Raw genomic sequence first — 25,224 nt, forward strand, 5'->3', positions numbered from 1 at the left:
GGGGACCCTAGAATGACTGTGGCTTATAATAAGTTTTGGTTTCACTCAATCACTGGGCAAGCCTCAGTGAAACATTTCACTATTAGGATAAGAATTTATACTGTATCAAGCTGATAATAGGAAAAAATAAAAATGAAAAAAAAAACCCATATGTATTTTTAATTTAATTGTCACTCCATCCCTAAGAGGTATACATTATTTTGTTTCTTAACTTATAGATTTGAAAATCAAGGTTTGGAGACATTAAATAATTTGCTTAAGATTTCACAGGTTATTAAGTCAAGATTGGAATTTCCATGAGAAGACATGTTTGCTAATTTTCAAAAGACAGGTATATATTTTACCCTTGGACTAAAAGAAAGTAACTACTATGGTATGAGAGAAAACCAAAGGCTTATGTTTAGAGAAACTATTTGAGACTGAAAATAAGAAACTATCAGCAAGAACTAATTCATAATTTGGCATATTAGAACAAAACAATAGAATTGAAAGCTAAATCACATGGTATACCACCTTTCAATCTATTAAGGAAATAAAAATGAAATTAACCCAAGGTGCTACTGTATACCTAAAACTAGCAAAGATTTTTAAAATTTAATTCTTTGCTTTCACTACATGAGATCTGTCTAGACGATCAGATACTTTTATACAATAATAGCACTGTAAGAAATGTCTGGCCAGCTGTGGAACCTGCATGGGACTGGACTAGGCCCTCTGCATAAGTGAGACAGTTGTGTAGCTTGATCTGTTTGAGGGGCCCCTGGCAGTGGGATCAGGATCTATCCCTGGTGCATGAGCTGGCTTTCTGGAGTCCATTACCTATGGTGGGACGCCTTGCTCAGCCTTGCTGCAGTGGGGAGGGGCTTGGTCCTGTCTTAACTGAATGTACCAGGCTTTGCTGACTCCCCTTGAGAGCCCTTACCCTTTTGGAGGAGGGAATGGGAGTGGGAGGGAAAAGCTAGGGGGCAGAGTGGGAGGAGGGGAGAGAGGGCGATTTGTGGTTGGTATGTAAAATGAATAAAAAAGTTTCTTAAAAAAAAAGACATGGGGTATGTGTGTGTATTATGTTGCTCAGGATAATCTCAAACATCCTATGCTAGGATGACAGGCCACGAACCATGGCACCCAGCTTGTATTTCAAATCAGGAAATGCCATGTGTCCAATTTTCCTCAGAAGTGGTCTGGCCTTTTAAAAAAATATTTCTATATGAATTTTAGGACTGTTCTTTGCCTGAATCATGCCACTAGGATTCTGACGGCAGTTACATTGATCTATATGTTCCTGTTCGTAGTGTGGACATTCTGATAAGATTTATTCTGAGTCACAGGGTGTCCTTCCATTTAGCTTCATCTTCTGTTTCTTTGACCAATGTTTTGTTTTTTTGGTTTTGGCCTAGACCAGACTGGCCAGGAACTGCCCAAATCCCACCTGCCTCTGCTTCCTGAGTGCTGGGTTTAAATGTGTACACCGTTAAGTCTAGCTCAAAAATTTAAAAAAATGTGGACTTTTAATCAAGCAATTTTTGTTAAAGCGTTAAGAATTTATGTTTAAAGAGTAAGACACAGCCAGGTTGGTGGTGGTGCATGCTTTTAGTCTGATGGCACAAGCAGGCTGCTCTCTGTGAGTCAAGGCCAGCCTGGTCTACTGAGGGAGTTCCAGGACAGCCAGGGATTTACAAAGAAACCCTATCTCAAAAAAAAAAAAAAAAAGAGTAAAAGAGTAAGATACGTAAGAGTTTCAGAAAATGGTATTGCATTTATCGAAAAACATGTAATTGAACTATAATTATGTAAACTTAAATGGCACATGATGATTATGATTAAATTAATCTTAATTTTGTATTTACATTTTCAGTCCAGATCATTACATTCATGCAGTGGTAAGAAGCTCTGATTTTTTTTTTTTTTCAAATGTCCATCCTCTTGAGAAATGCAAGAGAGTTCAGCTGAAGTTGTTATTTACTGTTTGAATATATGATACTCTAACAGTTTAAGAAAACCAAAGCCTAGGAAATTTAAATGTTATTTGTGATATACAAAACACACAAATATATATATTAACATGTGTGTATTGGCATTTTATGTGTGTTTATTATATATTGTAGTTATATCTGTTTTTTGCCTGTCTTTGAATTTTTCCAACATTTTGAACTGTTCAGATCTTGAGCCTACACACAAAGAAGATTGTGGTAGCTTTAAGAGTCCATTGATGGGTTGGGGGCTCCTTCTGCTTTTCTGGGATATCAATAATGACATCTTCACATCGCTTGGCCTCAGAAAGTGTATCCTGTGAAGCAACTGTGTCTTCCAAGTCTTGATGTTGGCTTGTATCAGGAGGTTCCTGCTCTTCTGGGACATCAGTGACAATGTCTTCACATAACTTGGATGCAGCAGCTGCATTCTGTGATGTAATCGTGTGTCCAAAGCCCTGATATTGGTCCTGGGGCAAGTGAAGATGGCTTTGAACCTGCAGAAACTGCATCTTGTGACGACGAGGAAAGCAGACTTGTGTGTTCAGAATGTTCCGAGTCTTCAGGAAAACTTTTTTTTCTGATACCCTCACATTGTTCTCCCTTTAAGATAATATAAATTTATTAGCCAGGGGGCTCCTTCTGCTCTTCTGGGATATTAACCATTACATCTTCACATAGCTTGGCCTCAGAAAATGTATCCTGTGAAGTATCTGTGTCTTCTAAGTCTTGATGTTGGCCTGTATCAGGAGGTTCCTGCTCTTCTGGGACATCAATGACAATGTCTTCACATGACTTGGATGCAGCGGCTGCTTTCTGTGAAGTAATCATGTGTTCAAAGGCCTGATATTGGCCCAGGTGTGAGGATGGCTTTGAACCTGCAGAAACTGCATCTTTTGATGATGAGGAAAGCAGACCTGTGTGTTCAGTCTGCTTCGGGTCTTCAGGAAAACATTTTTTTTTCTGATACCCTCGCATTGTACTTCCTTTAAGATAATATAAATTTATTAGCCAAAAGTTATTTTTACCATTCTAAAAATAGTTCCTCTCTTTATTCTCCCCAGATTTGAAGAGCCTGTATCATGGTACTGCTTTAAGTATGTTCTTATTTCTTAAATTACTAGAGTAAATCTTATGTATTTGGGTTGGGGTGATACGGCAGTCTGCAAAGTGCTTGCCACACAAGAATGAGGACCTGAGTTCAGTCCTCAGCACAGGTCCCAAGCTGGGCAGCTTGCAGTCCTGTGCTAGCGACAGAGCTGGATCCTGGGGCCTTTGGACAGCGATCCCAGATCAATCTGTGAGCCCCAGGACAGTGAGAGGCCCTGTTCCAAACCCCAAGCTGAACAGCTCCTGAGGGACCACACCTGAGGTTCACCTCTGACCGTACCTGCACACGCAGACAACCCCCTATATATACACTCACACCAACAGAAGTTAGTTACTTACCCATGTGTCTTATTTGGTCAGAAATATCATCTCTGATATCTGACACATCCCACATAGCCATGAAAGAGTCGAAGCACGAGCCTTCCTCGGCCTCTCGAATGTAGGGTTTGTAGGAGAAGAAATGGTAATGTGCAATGGCCACAAGGAACATTTCAAGGCAGATTATGAAATCCTACAATAGCCAGAAAAATATCCATCATCTTTGGCTTTAAATCTAGTTTTTCAAAATGCTAACATTTTCAAAGTTACATAGGGTGTCAACTTTTAAAATATAATCCAGATTATATTCATTTTTCAACATTTTTTCCACTTCAAACATGACAAGCCAAGGTTTACATTTCTTTTGCCCTCCCTCAGTCAAATATTTCTTAATCTGTTCCTCAAGGACTGAAAGGAAACGTGCAGATATATGTGGACCAGGAATAAAACATTTACCAATCAGTACCTATGGGCCATTTCTCTAGGGTTCCCGCTCCTCTCCATGGAGTAAGCTAACAGTCTTGCCCATGGTTTGCACGATGCAGGTTTAGGACAACACTGTGTCAAACAGCTTAAACAGTAAAAGCCCTTGATTCATTGACAGCACTACTTACCTGCAGGCCCATGGCCACAGCTTCCGCGCTCTGCCATTCCCACGTATGCTTTTCAGAAATAACACCAACCTTCACCAACAGTGCTATAAGGACTGCTTGCCTGTATGTCAAGAAAAGGTAAAGGTCAGATCTAGATCATGAAATGACCAACTGTCTATGCAATTAGGGGCTCTGGAGGGGGCTCAGTGTGTAAAACACTTGCTGCACAAGTGTGAGGACCTGAGTTAGAGTCACAGAAGCCAGGGAAGGCTGGCATGGTGGTGCACATCTGTAAACCCGGCGCTCCTGCAGTGAGTCGAGAGGTGGGGTAAGAGAATCCTGGGAAGACTGCAGGCCGGCGAGCCTGATGTGTGCAGAGTGACAGTTAAGAGACCCCATCTCAAATGAAAGGCGAGGACCGATACCCAAAGCTGTCCTCATTTCCACATGCACACATGGCATGGACGTGTGCCACTCACACAATAAACACATGCATATCCTATACACAAAGAGATTAAAACGTGCACCTAAAAACAGTGAAGGCCTCAATGTACCCCAGGACCCACCACTGCTCTGCCTTCAGGGCATATTCCCAAACAAGGTCTGCTTATATGAAATATACTCACCTTGCCTCATGAATTTATTCTACTAGCTTCATAAGATGAATTTCATTATGTATTCTCAGACCTTCATCATTTGGCTCATATATCATTTTTGCTTTGAAACTATGCACAAACAATTAGATTCTAAGTTCTAACAGCTTGTAAGTAAAGGGCTGGTACTCAAGTGTATTTACATGTGTAATTACTAGGATTTGATTGTATTATTCATTCATTCATTTAGATACAGGGTCTACCAATGGAACCCTAGTTTTTCTAGGACTTGCTATGCTGATTGACCTGGCCTTGATCTGGCAGCCTCTGCCTCCCAAGTGCTGAGATTAAAGGTATGTGCCACCATGCCTGGATAATTACTAGGACAAAAAATATTTATTTCTGGCTGTGTGTGTGCACACATGTAACATGTTGTGTGTGTGGAGGTCAGAGGCCAGCCTGCAGGAGTCACTTCTTTCCATCTCCCTCGTGGGCTCTTTGATGGAACTCCAATCGTCAGGTTGGTGATGGCAAGCATCTTTTCCTGCTGGTCCATTTCACTGGCCCTATTAATTTCAGTTTTGATTTCTCTCCCTTTTTAAGCCTTACTTCTTATGATTAGTGTGGCAGGGTGCCAGAGGACAGGTTTGTGGAGTTGGTTCTCTACTTCCACCTATACAGAGGTCCTGGGGATTAAACTCAGTTCATTAGGCTTGCATAGCAAGTGCCTTTCCCCAGGGAGCTAGCCTGCCAGCCCACAGAGTATCTGCATTATAATGCCATCGAGTCCCAGAAGTCTCTGTAGCATATGATGTGTGCCTTCAACTGCTAATGATTACTTCTGGCAGTGCAATTTCATGAATTCCTTCTCCTCTGCCCTGCTGAATTGCTAAACTGGATCGGATTGTTTCTATAACTCTTAGTATCTATCCTGTCCTAACACCATGGCTAGTTTGCTGTTTGCTTTGTGACAGTGAGGACAGACAGTAGGGCAGTGGATACACCAGGCAGACACTGTGATGGATCTCCAGCCCTACCCTGTGTTTTAAAGGACACTCACTGATAAACATTTCCCTGTCCTTACATGTTTTCTCCCAAATTGATAGCTGCTTTAGTTATGACAGATTTTAGGTAATTTGTTCATTTTGAGACAGGGTCTCACTATGTAGCTGACTGGCCTCAAACTTGCTATGTAGACCCTGCTAGCCTTGAACTCAGAGAGAGTCACCTGCTTCTGCCTGCCCGGGGAGTGCTGGGATTAAAGGTATACACCACCACACCAACATCAAGATATTTAGGCTATCTCAAATTATCTTCATCTTTTAAATGTCACAGTGGCCATCTGACTACTTCTTTGATTGTTCAGATACAAGATAACACAATGTGGCAGAGGCTGGTCCACAACTTGCTTTATAGAGCAGGCTGTCCTCAAACTCACAATGTGAGATTCTCTTGCCTCACCCTGAATGCTGGGTTACAGGTATGTACCACCACACATGACTAAGATTATTTGTTTTTTATCTTTTTAAAACTATTTAATATTTATTTTAATGTGCATGCATTTTGCCTGCATGTGTGTATATGATGCATGTGCAGTATCTGCAGATACTAGAAGAGGGCATAACATGGATCTGAAGTTACAGAAGGTTGGGAGCCACTAACCTTGTTGGTGTTGGGAACTAAACCCAGGTCCTCAGCAAGAGTAGCAAGTGCTCTTGTCCACTGAGCCATCTCTCCATCCCTGTTTCTGTAAATCTTACAAGACCTGAAGGGATGGCTTTTTAAAAAGATGTTCTTATGTGTGTCTGACTGCAAGTCTGTGCATGTGCTCACAGAGGCCAGAGGAGGACTTCAGACCCCTTGGAGCTAGAGTTCCATGAGGTTGTGGGCCGCCAGGCATGGGTGCTGGGGACCAAACTGTGGTCCTCTGGATATGCAGCACACTCTCTTAGCTGATGAGCCTCTCTCCAGCCCCAAAGGCATCTTCCTAGTTCAGGCTGGCCTTGAGTGGTAGTCCTGCCTCAGTCTCCCAAGAGCTGGGATTACAGACAGGCACCACTGAGCCTGGCATTGTATTCACATTATTTAAAAAAACTCCCTTAACCAACAGTTTTATTGGCATTTATAAAATGAGGATATTTAAGAGCAAGCAATACTTACCAGAACAATACGAAAGCTACAAGTTTGACACAAAGAAATTTGCCAACAGGTTTTATAGGGCTGAGCTCTTCCTTTAGCACTGTGTAAAACAGCAGGAGGCAGTACATGGCGAACTAGAAACAAAAGCAGCATTCAACATTCTGCAGCAGGAAGACAGTGACAGAACCTTTCCTTAAAGCTGAAACCAGAGTCTACTGACGTTTTAGTGCTTTTAATATGTTGCTGAAGATGCATATATGTGAGATTTCTCAAGAGAGGTACGTAACATTTTTCCTGAATATGTTTCTAAGTGTTCACGTACTGGAACTCAAAGCGATAAACAAATGACATGAACGGAAGGTTTCCTTCAGTCAAAGAAAAAGGCAACACAAATTACCGCCACTTTTATAAAAACAGATTCTTATTATTAGCTAGTCTCTTGTGTAACATTCACACACACACACACACACACACACACACACACACACACAGAGAGAGAGAGAGAGAGAGAGAGAGAGAGAGAGAGAGAGTTTATAAGGCAACATGTTAAATAAGTACAGTTTCAGCAAAACTGTGATCATGAAATCTGCATCACACAAACCATTTCCTTGAGAACAGACTGTAAGTCCAGCTGGCCTTACTTCTTAAAATAAATGCCCAAGTTTAGAGTCAGTTACAATAACCAACCAGCATTTCAACAGCAAGAAGTATTTCTGGAAGCTTACTTTCCCCATTAAAACCAGGAGATACTTTATGCTAATTTAAAATACTTCAGGATGTGAGAGCAGTAAAGGAAGAACCGAGTTCAGACCTTGCACTGGAGCAGGGCCACCCAGGGTGCTCGTCACACACTCCCGGGCCCTGGGTTCTAGCTCTAGTACCACTAAAAACAAACAGACTCTTAGCACTGAGCCGTTTCTCTGTACATAGGAACTGTGACCCTCATGCTGGGATCTGACCCAGGGCTGTGTAATAGGCAAACATTCCAGGCATATTCCACAGTCATAACCCAATTTTCTAACATCTGTCATGAACTAAAATGAAATTTTGTCCCCCAATATCTTTTTCAACTGAAAGTAGCTAACTTTTGTGTATGTTTCATAAGGTTTACTTTTAGTATCTGTCTAAATGCCAATGGGAGGACCAAACTGTGCCCACCGGGTTTAGAGTGTTTCCAGTCCTTTCTTATAATGGGCATTACATCCCAGAAGGCTAAAACACTTCTACCATTTCTTTAGACTACATTCCCAGAAAAAGACTGCTGGTCATGGAGATGAACATGAGAGAAAGCTCTGGAGACAGACCCCATTTATTTCCATTATAAACTTCCTTCCTTCCTTCCTTCTTTTTTTTTTGGTGTTTTGAGAAAGGGTTTCTCTGTGTAGCCCTGGCTGTCCTGGAACTCACTTTGTAGATCAGGCTGGCCTCAAACTCAGAGATCTGCCTGCCTCTGCTCCCCAAATTCTGGGATTAAAGGCATGCAATGCCATGCTTGGCTCCATCATAAACTTCTAATAATTTATGTATTAGAAGTGTTTGTTACTATACTGTAAAAAGCACTATCCAAAGCTTTAGATGAAATACACATCAGCTTAAGAGAGCCTTTCAGTTCCTAGAACAGCACTCATTTTTTGGGGGGGAAAGAAAAGTCATTTTTAATTTTCCTTTAATTGTAAATATAGATCAGAGATTTAAATTCTTGCTGTTTTGTTTGTTTATTTATTTGGTCTTTTGAGACAGGGTTTCTCTGTGTAGCCATGGCTGTCCTGGAAATCAATCTGTAGACCCGATGGCCTCAAACTCAGAGATCTGCCTGCTCCTGCCTCCCAATTAAGGTGTGAGCCTCCACCACCTGGTGAACTCTTCCATTTTTATTTAAACTCTCTCCTCTCATGCCAATTAGACTTTTCCCTCTTAATGAATAGGTCTATTGCATTGTTTTGTTTATTTAGAAGGCACACCATGCTTATCCTCACAAGGCTGTGTGGTCACAAGAGCAAACAGCTCTGCATGTAAGTCACCAAACCATTCATGAACATATTACTGTACTTCTATATTGTATAAAGGTATATATTAAAGCTGTTTCAAGTTCCATGTACAAATTAAAAGGTAATTTTTTCCTCAAGAAATAGTGTCTGATAATATTTAGCAACAGAAACAAATTTAGTACAATTGGGAAGAATGATGATTTACTTACCAGTTCTGACAAATTATTTATTATAACCAAGTAAGTCCTTGCATTGGAGAAACCAAATTTCCCTTCATCGTAGACACCAACCATTTCACATATCCTTAAAAATGGCAAGAATAAACTTTATGACTGACCAAGTAAACCAGTATCTTAATATGTACCCTTTAGAGACTTATTTTATGCATACAAATGTCTTACCTGCATGTATACCTGTGCACAATGTGCATGCAATGCCCTTGGTGACCAGAAGAGGGCACTGGATACTCTGGAACTAGATTTCACTAAACCTCTGCAAGAGTACCAAGTGCTCTTAACACTGAGTGCTCCACTGAGTGCTCTCCAGCCCTGAACACGTTCTTAAGGTGTAGTGGTAGCAACACTTAAAATTTAGAGTCTGTTTACTTTAGTAAAGTCTGTTTACTTCAGTAAGTCTGTTTACTTTAGTAAGCCTAATTTTGGTTTTTCTGATGTGTTGTACATTCTGCTCTCAAAGAATGTGAAAATCATGGCAATCCTTTGCATTGTTCATCATAATAGAATCCGGCTTTTATATATGTATTTACACTATTAATCAACATTGTTCTTCTACTTGTTTTTTTCCATTTAAGAACATCAACTGTTTTTTTAAGACAGGGCCCAGTCTGGCCTTAAACTCTCAATTCTCCTGCCTCTACCTTCAAGTGCTAGGATTATTTGCCATGAATCACTACACTTGTTTTCTGTCATGTTGAGAATTAAACCCAGGGCTTTGTGCATACAAGGCAAACACTCTTATCAACTGAGCTATATTCCCAGTTATGTATCATAAAGATTTAAAAAAAGCTAAAGGAAGGCCATACTTACAATGTTATAAAACTGATAATTGGTCTGATCACAGTGTACTGCAGCACTCCCAGTTTGCACCTAAAGAGCAGCATTCTGCAGAAGAAAGAGAACATAACATCTCAACTATTCAGTGGCATCAGAACATCGCAAAGCCTCCAAATTAAAATCACGTTGACAGCTGACACTAATTATATTGATTTCTGCCAATTTCATTCTCCTAAATGATAGTAGGGTAAGAATGTGGTGGCAACACGGAAATCTGAAGACCACTTTGAAATTATTTAATCACTTTATCTCCTAAAGCCTCCCTTCAGCTCCACTATAGTGCAACACAGAACAGAAGGAACAGAAGAAGGTGCTGGGACCTTGGTCTTTTCCTGTTTCCCACTCTTGCCCTGATACACTGCAAATCAACAGGACCAAATGAACTGAGTCTGTGAGTCAAATAAAACCGATTATCTCAGGAGCTTTGCTGATAGAACTGATAGTGATGGCTCTAACTAACACAGGAGAAAAACGGAGGCACAAATGAACTGTGAGCTTGTGCACACGCACGTGTATAAAGCATTGACATTTAGGATGCAGCTTCCTGGTGAATGTGTTTACAGAAAGATTTCCTGGGACAGGCAAACTACCCTGAGGGTGGGCGGCGATCCACAGACTGGGGCCCGGGACTGAACACGAGGCAGTGAGCTGAGTTCTGGCTTTTCTCTCTGCTTCCTGACAGCAGATGGAGTATGACATCATGCACCTGCCACATGCCTTTCCCACCATGAGGGACTGCACCCTCAACTGTGTTCCTAAGTTGCTTTTGTCAGTGACTTTGTCTCAACAGGGAGACGAGTACAAGACAATTAGCTGTATGATCACGTGCACAATCATTTAGGCTCCAGTTCCCAACTGAAAAAAAGATGCTGATTAAATATTTCCTAATACATTGATGAACTTTTCTATTGTGGTAAGCAATGTAAAAAAAAAAAAAAAAAAAAAAAAAAACCCCTCTCAACATGTTCATTGTAATAATGTATTTTATTATCTTTCAACATGTACATTGTAATAATGTATTTTATTATGTTTCAAACTGTATTATGTGCTACATAGGGTAAGAGCTCTGCCTACTGTCCCCGCCCCTTGCAGAGAGCTGACTGTTATTTCAGACCCACACAGAGGCCCGTTAAAACCAAACACACTTACTCTCCCATCGCCCACGGCGGACAGCAGAAGAGTGGAATGAGATGCTGTTCCTGATCTTTTGCTTCCAGGTATAACATTACATTTGGGATCCGAATTGTTAAATAATTGGTCAGGAAGATCATAAAGTTATAAATGGTGTAAGCTTCATAGCAGTCTCTGCAGGTATCGGCATAGATTCCAACTTGGGGGAATTTTAAGGCCAACCACTATGGAAAAGCACAGATGTTAAAGAGAAATGCTACTGATTCAGAAAATGCTACTGAAGGCATTTTTTCCTTTTTTCTTTCCAGATAGGGTCTATGTAACCTGGATGTCCTGGAACTTACTATGTCCAGCAGGCTGGCCTCCAACTTAAGTGTTCCACCTGAGTGATGGGATTAAAGGGATGCAACACCACACCTGGCTAAAGCCATTTTCTTTAGTTGTGTCTACTGTGGAAAGTGTTTTTTCCTTTTATTTTCTTTTTTTGGGGTGGGGTGGTGTACAAATAAAAGACAATAACTAAAAAGCATGATAGCGAACTATCAGCATCCTTATGAGAATCTGCATCTATGGGTTCAGCCAACCCTGGAGCAGAAATATTTGTAACAGCCCCTGACCCCAGGTCTGCATTCTGGAACTCATTATACAGACAAGGCTGGCCTCGAACTCACAGAGGTCCCCTTACCTGCGTATGACACTGATATTCTATCAGGTGTCATAAGCCATCTAGAGCTGACCGTAAGGACAGGGGAGACACACTAGTCCATATGCTGATGCTAACCATTCTATATAAGGGAACAGAGCATCAGCACATTTTGATGCCTGGGGTGGGAAAGTATTCTCTTGTGGCTACTTATTGAGGAGGGTAATTACAATATTTCATTATTTAAAAGATTAAGAGCCACTAATCTTAAATTTAAGCAACTGAGCAAAGAAAACAGCTACACATTAAAATGTCTGAAACAGGGCCGGAGAGATGGCTCAGGGGTTAAGAACACTGACTGCTCTTCCAGAGGTCCTGAGTTCAATTCCCAGCAACCACATGGTGGCTCACAACCATCTGTAATGAGATCTGGTCCCTCTTCTGGCCTGCAGGGATACATGCAGACATTACACTGAATATATAATAAATAAATATATATAATATATATTTAAAAAATGTCTGAAACATCTGCATTTTTCATTATATTATCTTCCTCACCAACACTAACAACATGTGAACTTGGCAAGTTGCAGTGGCGCACGTCTTTAATCCCAACACTCGGGAGACAGAGGCAGGGGGCTCTCTGTGAGTTCGGGCCCAACCTGCTCTACATAGTGAGTTCCAGGACAGTCAGATCTACGTAGTGAGACCCTATCTCAAAAATATAAAGACAAATAATAAGTAAAAACAGAAAGAAAGAAAAAGCTGGGTTGTGATGGCGCACACACCTTTGATCCCAGCACTCAGGTGGCAGAAGCAGGTGGATCTCTGAGTTTGAGTCCAGCTTGGTCTCCAGGGTTAGTTCCAGGACAGCTAGGGCTACACAGAGAAACCCTGTCTCAAAAAAAAAAAACCCAAAAAACAAAAACAAAAACAAAAAAACCCACAAAAAACTATGATAAATTTCACTATTAATCTCTTTTTAAAAGTCAATATTATGTGTTTATTACTTTATTAAGCTTTTTTTTTTTTCTTTCCGGAGACAGGGTGTAGTTTTGGTGCCTTTCCTGGATCTCACTCTGTAGACCAGGCTGGCCTCGAACTCACAGAGATCCACCTGGCTCTGCCTCCCGAGTGCTGGTATTAAAGGCGTGCACCACCACCACTGCCTGGCTATTAAGCATTCTTTAGTAAGCATAGTTGTGTCAGAAAAGAAGCAAGGTGGTGGTGGCACACGCCTTTAATCCCAGCACTCACTGGGGAGACAGAGGTAGGTGGGTCTCTGAGTATGAAGCCAGCCTGGTCTACAGTATGAGTTCCAGGACAGCCAGGGCTACATGGAAAAACCCTGTTTCAAAAAACCAGAAAAAAAAGGTGTCCTAAAACATTTTTTAAAAAGATTTATTTACTTTATTATTTTATGTGCATAAGTATTTTGTCTACTTGTATGCATATGTGCTATGTTCATGCCTGGTGCCTACAGAGATCAGAAATTGGATTCCCTGGGACTGGAGTTATAGTTGTGAGCTGCCATGTGGGTGCTGGAAATTGAACCTGGGTCCTCTAGAAGAGAAAAGTACTCCTTACCACTGAGCCATCTCTCCAGCCCAAGAATTCTTAACAAAATACAATAAAATATACTTACACTATCTAAACTGTATATTGGGACCATCCAAAGAATCCTACAGAAAGTAAAACATAAAAAACACTTAATATCATCTTTATGATTTAAGTCAGTCAATAGTAGTAATAGCAAATACATTAAGATTTGACCTCATAATAGGTTTTTGAAGTTCGGGTTGTGTGTAATGCATCATGTGTTGCAGAATCCCCCAGAAGGACACATGTACCGTCAACAGCATAAAGATACCAGCAATAAGCCATGCTTTAGCATGTATTCCAACCTTGAAAAACAAAAGAACACATTGGTTTAGATTCTGATATTAAAACTATAAAGATCAATATTTTTGTCTTAAATTTTCATTAGATTACTGATACTGCTTGGTATTTCCCAAATAATTAGTAGCAATTAAAAAAAGATTTACTTTTTAAAAAATTCTATGTATGTGTGTGTCTGTGTGTGAATATGTGCTTGTGTGAGTGTGGGTACCTGCTGAGGTCAGAAGAGGGTGCTAGATTCCTTGGGGCTGGAGTTACAGAGTGTGGTAGCACACACCTTTAGTCCCAGTAACTTGAGAGGCAGAAGGGTCTCTGTGAGCTCCAGGACAGCCTGACAAAAGAACCCTCCTCCTCATCCTTCTCCTCAAAGACAAACAAAAAGAACATTTGCATAGTATCTCTGCCCATTCCTAGTGTGTTATTTGCTTTCTGTATCCGATTCTTGTTTGCTGTTTATGAGCTAAAATTTTGAGGAAATGCCCCAGTTAAGCCTCTAACCTTGAACACAAAAACAAAACCTTTCTTTGATCTTCTCAGTCCCCTCCACCTATTGTGCTATCATTTCTCGGCTCCTTCGGAGTCAAAATCTTCAAAACTCATATATTCTCCGGATTCTAAGTTTTCACCACACATTCATACTTCAACAATTCTGTTCTGCGTTTGGTCCTCCCAGCTCCAGTGATCACTAAGCTCCCACTGACCTTTCTCCTTGTGAAGAGTGACAGGCAGGTTGGCAACAGTGCACACTATTCAGAATGTCCCCTCGAGACCCTCCTCCCGGGCATTCACTTCATTGGTTCCTTGTGAATTCCTGGGAAATGCTGGTGCCAGGTCCCTTGCTGCTCCTTCTCTGTGTCCTTGATCTCAAGCATTCTTTAACTTCGGACACTGTCTAAAGTCTGACCATTAGTACCTAGGTGTGCTCCCCTTTAGAGGTCGGAACTTAACCCCTATTGCAAACGGCCATATTTGGAGATAAGGCTGATGGGAAGTGACTTAGGTGAAATGAGGTCATAGTCTCATAGGGCTGGCGATCTCAAAATGAGATCGTTCAACCACCTGAGGATTCAGCAAGGGCATGGCCATCTGCAACCTGAGAGTACCTTCCCTAGACAGCAACCCTCTGGTCCCCATGATATCTGACTCCAAAATAGTTTTCAAGACTGAAAACACAAATTCCTGTTGAAGGCACTCAGTTCATGGTATACACATGTGCTTCTGTGTGTGTGAGTGCAGGTGTGCAGGTGTGGAGGTCAGAGGTCAGCTCTGGGGAGTCAGCTCTCCTTCCAGCTTAGGAACCAGGGCGTCTCTTGTTTCTGATGCTGTGCTGCAGAGTGGAGGCAGCTGGCTGGCGAGCTTCCAGGCAATTCCGTGTCCACCTCCCATCTTGCCATAGATGCCAGTCAGGTGGGTCACAGAGAGGGAACTCAAGTGGTCGGGTTTCCTGGTTATTGCTCCACCTGCTGAGCCGTCTCCACGGCCCTTTATTATGGCAGAGAGTAGATTAAACAAGACGTGTACCTGCAATTGAAACTGTTCTGAGGTCCAGACTTGCATATCCAAGTGCATTTTTTGACAGGCTCACCCGCACATCCTCCATTAAACATCCCTGTCAGAACTTGAGGGACTCAACTTGGGGTGTTAGCAGTTTACACTGCAGATTAGAATTGGTCTTAAAGGTTCATGGCACTTTCAAACTATGCTTGAAGCTCACAACTAAGAGAATACTAAGTGAATTAAGTACTCCAAGGAATATACTAAGTGAGGAAATTATATTTATATTACGATTGCTATACCTAAATTTGGGTGGATATATTTTAAATGGCAAAAAACTTAACAAATGAGAAATACTTAATGTTATATTATAAGAGTCTTAAATAACTATGTGGACTATAATAAGAAAAAACAACAAAAGTTTAGTGAACAAAATGACCCTCCAGACATGTTTGGACATATTGTTTAACTAAAATATTTTCCACACTCAAAAGGGGGGGTCATGTACATGGTATGTCATAACTCTTCTAAAATAATAAAGTACTTTCCGGTTATTATTATTAATAATTCTAAGTTCATTTTATACATATATTACGGATATGTTAGGTATCCAGCTTGTAATACTTTAGTAATGTCACATGACGTCATGTTGTGACATCAACAAGTAACAAAAGGCAGCTGGAGAGATGACTCAGGTAAGGGGCTTGCCTCCAACACTGCACTGATCTCTTGAGCTCAGTCCTCACTCAGTACTCATGATGGAAGGAAAGAACAACTCCCCTAACTGGCCCGTGCTCTGACCTCCACAAGTGGGCCATCCCATGAATACACCAACACCAAATACATTAAAAAAAAAAAAAAAAAGAAACACATACATGAGGAACTTTTGTAAAACTTTTGTTTTGACTGAGGAGTAACTTCAAGGGGCTGAGGAGTAACTTCAAGGGGCGAATGTAGCTCAGTTGGTAGAATGCTTGCTTGCCTCAAGTGCTCAAAGCCCTGGGTTCCATCCTCAGTGTTGAATAAACAGAAGCCCTGAGAATGTGGAGGTTGGAGAACCATCCTAGGCTACAAAGCAAGTTCCAAAACAGCCTGGTCTACATGAGACTTTATCTCATTAAAGAAAGAAACAAAAGATGGAACTTCCAACATAAAAACAATTAGCAAAGTCCAACTAACGGGAATCCTTTCGTTCCAGGAAGCAGGCTAAAAGCTTATAAAATCCAGAACGTAGCTTTCAAGGTAGTTTATCTGATCTGGTCAAGCCCAGTATCTGCACAGCAGATGTGATTTCAAGAATAGTTTTTTTTTTTTCTCTGTGTAGCTTTGCGCCTTTCCTGGAGCTCACTTGGTAGCCCAGGCTGGCCTCGAACTCACAGAGATCTGCCTGGCTCTGCCTCCCGAGTGCTGGGATTAAAGGCATTCGCCACCAACGCCCGGCAAGAATAGTTTTCTGGGAACTGATGGGTACCGGCGAAGCATTCTAAGCAGCAACGTTAACTGTTTTTCTCCACCAGGTTCCACCTGCACTTGTAGCGGCAAAGTGAAATCAGACGGGTCTGTTTAATGTTCAGAGATGAAATGTTTTTCTGACCCCCCAAGCATTAAAGGCTGACAAAGGGATCCTGCCAAACAGACTAAGAAAGGGTAAAGGTGCTGGACCCTCTTACCTTCACATTGTGATATTTCAAAATACACAAGGTAACCAAGATCAGGATGCTAATTATATAAATGAGTATGACCAGGGGTTGGATCCATCGCCTCCAGTTTTTCCTGTTGCTCGCACAGGCCATTTTCATCAGTGAAAAATCACTGAACAGCCCAGAAAATGAACCAAATCAAGATTTTGACACTTTCTCTTCTTTAGCTGTTTTCTGTGAAGTCAGACGTCAGACCTTTATGATTGGGCAGCTACGGAGGAGGGCGTGACTGCAACCAAGGTTACTGAAGGGCGTGGTGGGAGGGATGCAGAGGAGGGTAGTGGAGGTTTGTTGGCTTCCCTAACTTGGCTGGTCTTAGTGGATCATGAGGAGGATTCCGGAAGTTGTAGGGACTGGGGACGGTTCAGAAACACGTGCTGCATTTTTGAGACTTTGTTCCATCTAAAGGAAAGCCTTAGTGAGGGACAGAGCAGAACTTGAGACAGGCTTTTTTTCTGAAAAGGCTCCCTGGTTGTCTTTAAGGATGGAATTAGAAACTGGCTGGAAAAACACAGAATAGGAAACCTTTGCTTAGATTTCAGTCATTTGTTAAAGTTTAGAGCCCTCAGGAGGGGTTTCACTGCATAATTCTGAACCGAGTAGAAGAATCATTCTAAAACATTGCTTATTTGGAAGTAATTGCCAATATGAAATGTTCACATTTGGAACTTGTGTTAAAAAGTCCTACTCATTTAGAATTGAAAAGGTTGGCATTCTGACACCATATTCTGTGCACTCAAAGCTTTTAGCTGTATAGGTTTGCAGAGCAAACAAATGGCAAATGGGATCATAAGGTCTCTCTAAATCAAGGGAGCAAGCAAACATCTGTGTCTCAATTAGACACGTGAATATATATGGCCTCTATCATTTTCTGAAATCAAACACCGTCCTACGTTCTTTACCTACAAGGGTTAGTTTTATGTGGTGCTGTGTTATTCATTAAGCAGCACTGTTTACTACGAGAGAAAAGCCAGGAGGTATGACAAAACCCACCGTAGGAGTTTATTAGGAGAAGGAACAGAGGGGGATGTGCTTTAGGCCTATGGGAGGTTGTGTATGGAGAGAGAGGAAGAAGGAGAAGGGGGGAGGAGTCTGTGACCTGCTTTTTATGGATGCCCCCGCACGTGCACATATGGGCTTAGGAGCTGTGCCATGCATGCACATGGACTGCGTGATCACACTGTGTAAATTACACCGCCATGCAGCGCAGGGATTATGTAGGACATAAGGGGTGACTAAGCCTCTTGCTTGGCTGCTGAACATGTGTGGTCATGTAGCAACACTATAAGCTGATCTGCACAAAAGGACCGAGAGACAGGCAGTTTTCTGTTTCACAGATGAGAAGTTTCAAGTGATTGATTTGCCCAAACATTAGCTGTTTGCTCTGACCTTGGAGTCTGCTTGATGTTTAAATATTTGGTTTGTCATCATCTGCAACCAGGGAAATTCTGCCTTTTGGCCATGTGGGCAAAATGCTGTGGTCCCGAGTCTCCCAGAGATACAGATGGAATAGCGTATCCTTGTCACACTGTGACCCAGAGCCTGGAGACTGACTTCCACAATCTCTCCCCTATTCCTCCATGATCTCTATTTTGCAACTTTCCTTAAAGGGGCACTACAAATTTTGTTTGGTTGAAACTAAAATAGCTGGTTAGGGGGAATTCCTAATCATTAGTGAATACCTTGTGTATTGTTAAAGTTCTATAACCAAATGTCTTTACTGTTTACTTCTGGAAATGACAGTCTAACAGGGCTGTTTCTGTATGTTCAGCCACACACCCATTGCTGCCTACAGTCATCTTCCCCATTCTTTCTCATGGAAACCTTTTTAACATAATTTCTGAAATCTGTCTCAAATGCTCTAGCACCATACTTCATGTTTTGTTACAGCCATTAAATGTTTGTCTGTTTTCCTTAGACTGTGAGTTTCTCAAAAAGCTAAAATTCTTGAACCATTAAGAGCCATTATTGAAAACCAAGGCAATGAAGAGACAAAGGTGTCAGATGCAGATGTGACTGCATTTGTTTTTGAGCTGGAATTCATTTTTGGTGAAACTTCTAGACAGCAACAGAGAAATCAGAGATAGTGAGTTTTTCATTTGAATTTGCTCACTCATAAAGGCTCTGCTTTATATTGAAGATGTCCTTCCTTCCTTCCTTCCTTCCTTCCTTCCTTCCTTCCTTCCTTCCTTCCTTCCTTCCTTCCTTCCTCCTTCCTTCCTTCTCCCTCCCTCCCTCCCTCCCTCCCTCCCTCCCTCCCTCCCTTCCTTTCTTTCTTCCTTCTTCTCTCCCTTCCTTCCTTTTTTAAATTTCTCCCTTTCATTCTTGACAGTCTCTCTGTGTAGTCCAGACTGGCCCAGAACTCACAGACACCCACCTGTTTCTGCTTCCTCAGGGCTAGGATTAAAAGTGTGTGCCACCATGCCCCACAGTTGATAGTCACTGATTTTAGAGCAAGATCTGCTGGTTTTACAGGGCTCTGCGATGAATCCAGAGAGAGAACAAGGGCCTGTAAAGCCAGGGCTGAGAATAAAGGCCTCAGCTGTGTCACTCGGTATGGAGAGGCTGGAGGCCCTGGCCCCTTGCTTTTGTTCTACTCTGGTTTCCATGAAATCTTCTAATTCTCACCTGAGTAGCTGCATCTTTGCCCTTGCCTAGCATGTTTGTAATGTAGAAGTTCTGATCCCCCATATCCTCAGGAAAGAAATATTACACACACACACACACACACACACACACACACACACACACACACACACACAGAGAGAGAGAGAGAGAGAGAGAGAGAGAGAGAGAGAGAGAGAGAGAGAGAGAGAGAGTCTGTATTGGCTGTCCTGAAGTTTGTTCAGGCTTGCCTTGAACAGAGATCTGGCTGCCTCTGCCTTCCAAGTGCTGGAATTCAAGGTGTGGAATTACACCCAGCAGTGATAGCAAAGATATCTAACTATTCTATTTCTTAGGTATGCATGCCCACACAGTTTAATTGTAGACATTTGTGTATTCTGTGACAGCTGTATCTGTTTTCAAAAATATTTAAGATATAAATTAAAATATCTCAGACACTTCTGTGAGCTCCAGCAGCCTGTATTCTGTTGGCGCACACACTGGGAGCTGTAATCCTAGGTCAGTTGCCTGTGTTTCTGACCTGGATTTAAGCTTCAACTTGGTCTTGATTTCTTCATTCCAGACACTATCCCCACATTCACAGTACTTATCTGAACAGTTTTTGATGGCTTCCTATGCTTTACAAGCTTTACTTTTCCAGTTTTTACTCTGGTTCACTTCCCCAGCACACGAACTTCTACCCTGGGTTTTGTTTGTTCCTTGGTTAAACCACTGAGATAAATATTTAAATGAATACTTGAATTTCCCTTGCCCTTATCCTCAAGGTGTGCTACTAGAGATACTGGATCCATGACTATCGGCTTCTCTAGTTTCCTCACAAGAAAACTGACAAAGTGCCTTCTCCTGCCCAGTAGATTTCTGTAATGAAGGTGATTAGCTGAGGATGGAGTACTGTGAAGGTGTAAACAACCTATTGTAGTAACAAATCACCTCGTGTAAAAATTAGTACTCTCTAGATGAGCTTTCCAGCCTTCTTCCTTCCTTCCCTTCCTTTCTGCTCCTGTCCTCCCCCTCCCCTTCCCCTTCCCTCCTCTCTCCCTCTTTCTGGCTCTCTTGTATCCCAGGCTGACCTCAAACTTGCTACATATCCAAGATCCTTGAACTTCTGATCCTTCTCTATCTCCCAAGTCCTGGGGTTACGGGGCTGCAGCGCCAAGGGCAGTTCATGCAGTGCTGGGTTTGCACCTGGTGCTTCATGTGTGCTGGACAACTGCTTTACCGACGGAGCACTTCCTACAGCCCAGTCCTTACTTATTTCCACCAGCGTTTTGTTTTCAGACCGATTTAAGTGACACTTGTCGAGCATCAAGGTGCAGGCTAAAAGAAGTGAAAATGAAACCCCTGACCCCCTGTGTGTGTGTGTCTTGAGATAGGGTCTCATTCTGCATCTCACGCTGGCCCCAAGCTTTGTAATTCTCCTGCCTCAGCCTCCCGAGGGCTGGAATTGCAGATTTGAGCCATCACATCTGATTTGGGAAAAATCCTAGTAACTTAACAGAAATTTTGTTACCTAGAAAAGTTGAGAGGAAAAGTTTTTGTGGCAAGGATGATGATTCCGTATATTATAAAAAAAAAAAAAAACCATGAGAAATGAAAAAGATATACTGAAAATTTTTATGATTTTAAATAAAAATGAAATGTTATTTGTGCATTACATGATGATCCCCAAAGAAATTTTTCACCTTTACAAGGGGAGATGTTAATTCTGTCAGATGAGAATAAGACCACTACCACAATTTTGAGCCAAATTTGAAGCAAGCTTTAATTAGACACTGACTAGGACAATGGACTCTGGCCAGGTCCATTCCTGAATTTTCAGAAAATGGCCATGAGTCATATTTTGCAGAGGCTTAAAAAGACAAACCCATAAGGCCACAGTATTTCCCATGAGGTCCAATCAGGGGCAATCATATAGCTTGACATACTACTTCCTGCCTGTGTACCTCTTGCCTACATCCAACCAGGGCAAGCATACATCCTGATGCACTTCCTGTCTGCATGCCTCTCGCCCACATGATCAAGCACATCCGGTGCAGATGGGTCAACCAAACTTGTTTAGGGGATGAAAACGTGGTTTGTTACCTCCATAAACAATAGCCTCCAGCATTTCAGAAACCATCTGTCCTTGGGCAAGAGGCTTGCAGATGGGAGGCGATTTTTGTTTCATGAGTCTCTTAGGCAGAGTAATTAAAACTTAAAATGGACAGCGGTGGCACAGGCCTTTAATCCCAGCACTCAGGAGGCAGTGCCAGGCAGATCTCTGTGAGTTCAAGGGCAGCCTGGTCTACAGAGTGAGATCCAGGACAGGCACCAAAAAAACTACACAAAGAAACACTGTCTCAAAAACCAACCAACCAAAAAAACAAAACAAAACAAAAACCGGAATGTAACTTTGGCTCTCACAAAGGATTAGAGGGAGGTTTTTGTGCTAATGTGAAGAATGAGTTTTGTCTTCAACTATGAGGAGAATGCTCTTTGGAGGTAGAGGTTTTGCCTTTACTTTTCTCACATATGTTGGGCTGTTGAGTGCCCTTGTGTAAGTAAACACATAAGCATACATCCTGAATGGTCTCATTTACGTGACACAAGTGTGTTCACATGTGTGGAAGTGAGTGCTCTGTGCGTTCCATGCTGTGAATGGAGTCCACCAGGCTCAGCTGGTGCAAGCAGTACCTGTTTATGTAACATCTTCCCTCTGTAGATAAGGGTTGAATTTGACTCCCCCTCCCCCTCCCCTCTCTCTTCCTTCCCCTCCCCCCTCCTCCCCCTTCCCCTCCTCTCCTCCTCCTCTGTTTTTGAGACAGGCTTTCTCTCTGAGTCTACTTGTCTTGTTTCTGTAGGAAATGTGAGTGAATAGGCGCTCCCCGACTGGCAGTGCTGCAGTGGGAAGCTGTGGAACTTTCGGAAGTGGAACCTGGCTGGCGGAAGTAGGGTGCTTGGGGGCATGCCTTGAGGGTTACACTTCTTCCCAGTCTGTGTCTCCTCCCTCTGCTTCTTGATGTTCTTCCCGAGTTCATGGAGTCCAGCAGCCATGGAACCCTCAGAAACTGTGAGCCAAAAGCTTTCTTCATGGTAAGTCTTTCCGCATCAGGATTTTGCTGCAGTCATGAAGAAAGAATATCTTGTACAGTATACATTCTGCTGTGTACTTTCCATGTTCCTCTCCTGGAAAAAGAGGAAAAGAGGGGAACACTGGCTTGTGTTTTCCATTCCAACTTGGTTGTTTCCTGGAACCATCTCTAGGTCAGGATAAGAATCAGGCGGAGCTTTCAATGCTCCCACATTCTCAGAGTTGTCCCCAGGAAGAAAGACTTGAGGGACACAGTGTCTTGCTTGCTTGTAATTTTTTTGCCGTCATAATAAAAACCATAGACTTAGTGGCTTAAGTGTTTGTTCATTTTATTTCCTTGTTGAAGAAGTCAGAAATCTGGGGCAATGGGTCTCAGAGGGCTGAAAACAAGAGGTTATCAGCACTGTGTTATTTTCTGGATGCTCTAGGGTAGAATTCCTCTTCTTCTTCACTGGGGTCATTGTTAGAACCCTGTCCCTTCCTTTCTGGACAGCAGCTGGAGACAGTTCAAAGCTTTCAGAGGATGAACACACTCCTTGTAAAGAGGCCTAGCTTAACATTAGTGCAGCCATGACAGGCTGCAGACTAGCAAACAATACTGGGACTCGGCCTCACCATTACAATAACCAGGAAAAGCCACAAACTGTACCCTGCAGGAGACCAATCAGAATTGAGACAAACAAGTACTAGATGCTCCAGAACATTAAGGAGAGCTCACATCACTTGTATATCATTTCCTTTATTATTAACATTGTTGCTAATTTCCTTGTAGCAATGCCAGTACCAATCCCTGATTGACAAGACTTCTGAGCCCCACTCCTGCCCAATCAGGAGTTCAACCCCCATCTGAGTCTGGAATTACCCCCCCCCCCCGATCCTCTACTCCTTAAAATCCCTGCCATAACTGAGCTCAGGGATCTCCTTGATCCAACCGCTGTGTTGGAACAGACAGAGAGCCCAAGCTCAAGCTCGCAATAAAGGCTCTTTGCTTTTGTTTATGAACTCAGGTTCCTGGTGGTCTCTGGGGGGCTCATGACGCAGGCATAACACTTGCTATTGATCTCTCCTCTCCAACTTTGAAGCCAGCAACAGGAGATACTTATTCTCCTTCCATCTTAACACTTTTTTGTTTTTATTTTTGAGACAGGGTCTCATTATGTGGGTCCTGGATATACTGAAACTCACCACATAGACCAGGCTGCCCTTGAACTCATGGAGATCTACCTGCCTCTGCCTCTTGAGTGCTGGGATTAAAAGTGTATGCCACCATATCTGGCATTTTATTTATTTGTTTGTTTGTTTGTTTGTTTGTTTTATTTGTGTGTATTATTTCCATGTGCCACAGTGCATTGGTGGAAGCCAGAGGACAACTTGAGGGAACTGGTTCTCTCCTTCTGCTATGTGGATCCAAGGATCAGACTGAAGCTTGGTGGCAAGTGCCTTTATCCTGGGAACCATGTCCCTGCTTCATATCTTGAGGTTCCTAATCAACCTGCAACGTCCTTTTTGTCCTGAAAGATAACATAGTCACATGTGCAGAAATCTTTGGAGATTCAATGTTCAGTCCAACACACCTAGTGACATTCAAAATGATGTGACTCAGAAACAGTCTTCAACTTCTACCCCTCTGTCAGCACTCAGCTGTATATGTGATGCATCATCATTCAGGCTCTGTGCCCTGTGCATTCACTGGGAAGTGTCTGGGGCTGGAGAGATGGCTCAGCCATTAAAGGCTAGGCTCACAGCCAAGAAGAGAAGTGTCTAAAGACAACGCTTTTATAGCATACAGGATAAGAGGAGGGACACAGTTAAAGGGAACGGAATGAGTAGACTTTTCTTTCTTCTCCCTAAATGGAAGAATACAGCAACTCATGTGGTACAGAGAAAGAATGGTAACATCTCATTGGCTATGAAGTACGATCAATGACTGGCCCAATGAGGATCCAACTTTCACAGGAGAAGGAATAGCTTGAGATCTGCCTTGTAGTGGCTAAGAACTAAGCACATGTATAGACAGGTGATGGCCAGATGCTACTGCTGAGGAGCCCTGCACACATACACATGTGCACACACTTCAGACACACATGTGTATATACATAAATGCACCTGCAGCTTACCAGTGGTATATCAGTTTGATTTCCTGTTTGTGGAGGGAGGGTTATTATGAAAGGAATAACCATGTCCCAGGGCCTTTAAAACTCATTCCAGAGGGCTAGAGAGATGACTCAGAGGTTAAGAGCACCTCTTCCAGAGGTCCTGAGTGAAGTGAAGCGTCACACCTGGGGACAGTAAGTGACTAGGCAGCCTGAACCACCATAAACCAGCTACTGTCACTAAACCGTAACACTGGGCACACTCGCCAACACTCCGTCATAAAACAGCAGCAATTAGACAACCCCAGCAGGACCAGGAAGCATTCTTTTTATTTTAATATGGAAAGCTTCATGAGTTTGTGTGTTATCCTTGTGCAGGGGCCATGCTAATCTTCTCTGTATCATCCCAGTTGTAGCATATGTGCAGCTGAAGCGAACATCAGAACGTGTTCTTAAAAACACAAGTAAGAAGAGTTAGTGAAAACAAGCTCTTAATCAAGAGCTTGGAACAGGAAGGGAGAGAACAAGGAAATCTGTGGCTGTTATGTAGAACTGAATAGTATTGTAAAATAAAATAAATAAAATAAAAAAAAGAATTTCTTTAGAAAAGGAACTAAGCACAAGCCTTCATTTCTCACTTATTCCTGACAGTGAACTCAATGGAATGAGTTACCTCACACTCCTGTTGCACTGTCTTCCTTGTCAGGAAGGACTGTACCCTCAAACTCTAAGACATAATAAACCCTCTTTTCCTCAAGTTGCTTAACTAATGGTCTTATAATGGC

The 25,224-nt window shown here is 42.2% G+C and overlaps 1 protein-coding gene and 1 non-coding gene across 3 annotated transcripts; both read right to left on the minus strand.

Annotated features, from left to right (window-relative positions):
• Positions 1-533: 533 nt before the first annotated feature.
• On the minus strand, positions 534-16,770 carry LOC143273282 (transmembrane protein 184C-like). Of its 2 annotated transcripts, none has more exons than XM_076571907.1 (10): positions 16,622-16,770; positions 13,332-13,462; positions 13,204-13,240; positions 10,934-11,139; positions 9,758-9,832; positions 8,921-9,014; positions 6,745-6,857; positions 4,013-4,112; positions 3,420-3,591; positions 534-2,956 (listed from the first exon to the last, which is right to left on the minus strand). In XM_076571907.1, the coding sequence occupies exons 1-10, from the start codon at positions 16,748-16,750 to the stop codon at positions 2,595-2,597; spliced, it is 1,419 nt and encodes a 472-aa protein (XP_076428022.1). In that variant the 5' UTR covers positions 16,751-16,770; the 3' UTR covers positions 534-2,594. The 2 variants fall into 2 exon arrangements, with proteins under 2 accessions (XP_076428022.1, XP_076428023.1); XM_076571908.1 differs by lacking the exon at positions 16,622-16,770 and adding an exon at positions 13,669-15,170.
• Positions 16,771-24,772: 8,002 nt separating this feature from the next.
• On the minus strand, positions 24,773-24,877 carry LOC143273656 (U6 spliceosomal RNA). The gene has a single exon (XR_013051838.1). It is a non-coding gene; the product is annotated as a U6 spliceosomal RNA (small nuclear RNA).
• Positions 24,878-25,224: the final 347 nt, after the last annotated feature.

The sequence above is a fragment of the Peromyscus maniculatus genome, chromosome 5 (assembly GCF_049852395.1).
Source record: "Peromyscus maniculatus bairdii isolate BWxNUB_F1_BW_parent chromosome 5, HU_Pman_BW_mat_3.1, whole genome shotgun sequence".
NCBI classification, from domain to species: Eukaryota; Metazoa; Chordata; class Mammalia; order Rodentia; family Cricetidae; genus Peromyscus; species Peromyscus maniculatus.

Bases quoted from the DNA above. Each gene is read 5' to 3' on its own strand.
- LOC143273282 (XM_076571907.1), bottom strand. From the start codon at position 16,750: ATGAAAATGGCCTGTGCGAGCAACAGGAAAAACTGGAGGCGATGGATC. The intron at 13,241-13,331 runs GTCAAATCTTAA...TACTTTCTGTAG, and splicing joins CTTCAAAAACCTATTATGAG to GATTCTTTGGATGGTCCCAA. The intron at 6,858-8,920 runs GTAAGTAAATCA...TTTTGTTTCTAG, and splicing joins TAAATAATTTGTCAGAACTG to TTCGCCATGTACTGCCTCCT.